Here is a 2,418-nt window from a genome sequence, read left to right as displayed (position 1 = left end):
TTTCAGCGAACAAAGAACGACCAGCCCAGGTGGACCGGCCCACACCTCGTCCTTCATTCCACAAGATCAGCTGTTCGGGTGGAAGGAAAGAAGACTGGATCCACAGGATCCACTGTAAACGGATCCCCCTGCCTCTGCCCTATGACCGGTGGGTCCAGGAAGGTGTCACCGACTCAGAGACTGATACTGTGCCACGATTTGTACCTTTCAGTGATGCTCGTGTGAAAGGAACAATTACTGAACAAGAGAGCGACCACATTTTGCAACCAGCTGTACCATCATCAGCCCGATTGGACACTACAGAACCTGAAGCCTTGTTTCAAGACCATACAATACCAGGAAAACAACGGTATAATCTGAGGCCAAGAAAAACGAACTAATAAAAATTAACTAATAAAGGTTTTTCTTTTCCCCAAGTACTATTTTTGAAAGCGCAGCTCTCCCATCTGAGGAACTTGCTTAATTTTGTTTTTCGAACCGCCATCCGGGTTCCGCTGCTAAGGCCGCGATGGCCCAAAGTCTTTGGGGAGCAGCTGACGATGCTAGGTCGGCAGTTCTGGTTGGTCTAAGGGAGTTGCCCTAAATCAACAGAAGCATTCCTTAGCAGAATCAACCTCCCATCGCGGGCAGCATTGTAGAGAGGATGGAGTTTTTCAAGATGGAGAGATCTGCCAAAACTGCGAACTTTAATGCCAGAATATGTGGATTAATGACAAAGAAACGTTTTTTATTATTATGCATTTTCCTGTTATTCAGTGCAATAATGTTTTTAGTAGGATATGTATTATTTTCTCTACAAGCGACATTTGCACCCACTACATCGCCCGTACCTCCTCCTACTGTTTCTTCACATTCTTTTCAACCCCTTACTGAACATGAGTCAGCTAGGAGATTAGAGTTCATTAATAACTCCTTCATTCAGCTCTTGCACCAACACCAACTAGTAATGAACACGACTAACTGTTGGGTGTGTGGTCTTATGCCTCACACAACGGATAAAGGTATCCCTTACCTTGTCCTGCCATTCAGCCACAATGGTTCTGTGTGGGCATACAGAACAATGTTCATCTATGCACATGAAGTCTACCCCCTACGTTCTGTAACAGACAATCCTAAGAATAGTGCTCTAGTTAAGGGTATACTAGATATGATTGAGGAAGATATTTCCTATGAGACTATTCCAAGAGATGAGACACTACTATACATAGGATGGAACGTGACCGGGTATGGAGCTACTCTGAGTGAGAAACAGCAAGCTAAGAGATCTTCCCCGATTTGGATTGTACCCCATCAGGGTCATCTGTGTCTGCAAGGTACTGGCAAGAATCCCAGAGCTCAGTTAGGGAAGAGTGTCTGTACTGAAAAGTATGTTTTTGCATCTCAGACTTCCCCTTCGTTTTTAGCAGCTAAGGGTACCTATTTCATCTGCCATGATAGAGCCTATACATGGTTGCCCCCTGACTTTTCGGGCACATGTTTTGTTTTGTTCCTGTTGCCTCCCACCTACACAGCAGCAGCAGATTACCATAAGACAAGGATAGTTAGAGGTGTCTTGAGTAATGAAGACACTGCAGGACAAGAATTTGGGGATTTCGTAAAGGGTTTTCTGCCGTTCTGGGGACAGATGGTTAATAGCAGAAACATAAGGCAATTAGCAAGGGTGGTTGAATCCACCGTAATTGAAACTGCTGGTGCCCTTGGTAACTTGACTGCTGAGCTTCAGTCGGACCGTCTTATGACCCTTCAGAACAGGGTCGCATTAGATGTCATACTTGCAGACCGAGGTGGGGTATGTAAACTGATCCAATCGAGTTGCTGTGTCTTTATTCCAGATAACGCTCCAACAGTGTACCAGGCCATCTCCAAACTGCATAAAATTTCCGAATCTATTCATGTGGATAAAGGAGATTGGTCTTTTATAGGATGGTTCTGGGAACTGATATCCGGCTGGGGATGGAAAATTCTGATGGTCATTGGGATGGTCTTAGCCATTCTTTTCCTGTTCTGTCTGTGCGTGCAGTGCTCTCCTGCAATATGCGGCCTCTGTGCTACATCATGTGTAAGGAAGCCTGTGTCAAAAGACGAACTAAGTACCAGAATGATGTTACAGCAACATCTCAATGACTTTAGGAATATAGACCTGGACTCAGATTAGCATGAGATTAGGTTAATTGCCTATGTAAGGGCAAAAGGACGGTTTGTAGTTCTGAAAATTCTGGACTCGTGCAACAAACTTTGTCGTAGCATGACGATTTTTATATCAAAAGACCGATAATGGCTAGCACACTATGCACAAGCATTTTCGTCATAATCAAGTAACGATTTCACCTCGAAATCGTCATTTTCGTTTTTGAACCCTTGGGTTCCATTTTACGCTTGGCAGCCATTTTGTGAGTTGCCCTTCACATAGGCTTGTAA

General features: G+C 44.3%; 1 protein-coding gene across 1 annotated transcript; it reads left to right on the top strand.

Annotated features, from left to right (window-relative positions):
- The first annotated feature begins 643 nt into the window (after window positions 1-643).
- Window positions 644-2,155, top strand: LOC147718180 (endogenous retrovirus group PABLB member 1 Env polyprotein-like). Its single transcript, XM_086966637.1, has one exon. It carries the CDS (start codon window positions 644-646, stop codon window positions 2,153-2,155), a length of 1,512 nt encoding a protein of 503 aa, XP_086822763.1.
- Window positions 2,156-2,418: the final 263 nt, after the last annotated feature.

Source organism: Lissotriton vulgaris, chromosome 4_1 (assembly GCF_964263255.1).
Source record: "Lissotriton vulgaris chromosome 4_1, aLisVul1.2, whole genome shotgun sequence".
Lineage (NCBI taxonomy): Eukaryota > Metazoa > Chordata > Amphibia > Caudata > Salamandridae > Lissotriton > Lissotriton vulgaris.
The sequence above is the reverse complement of the archived record's forward strand: the minus strand, read 5'-3'. Positions and strand labels throughout refer to the sequence as shown.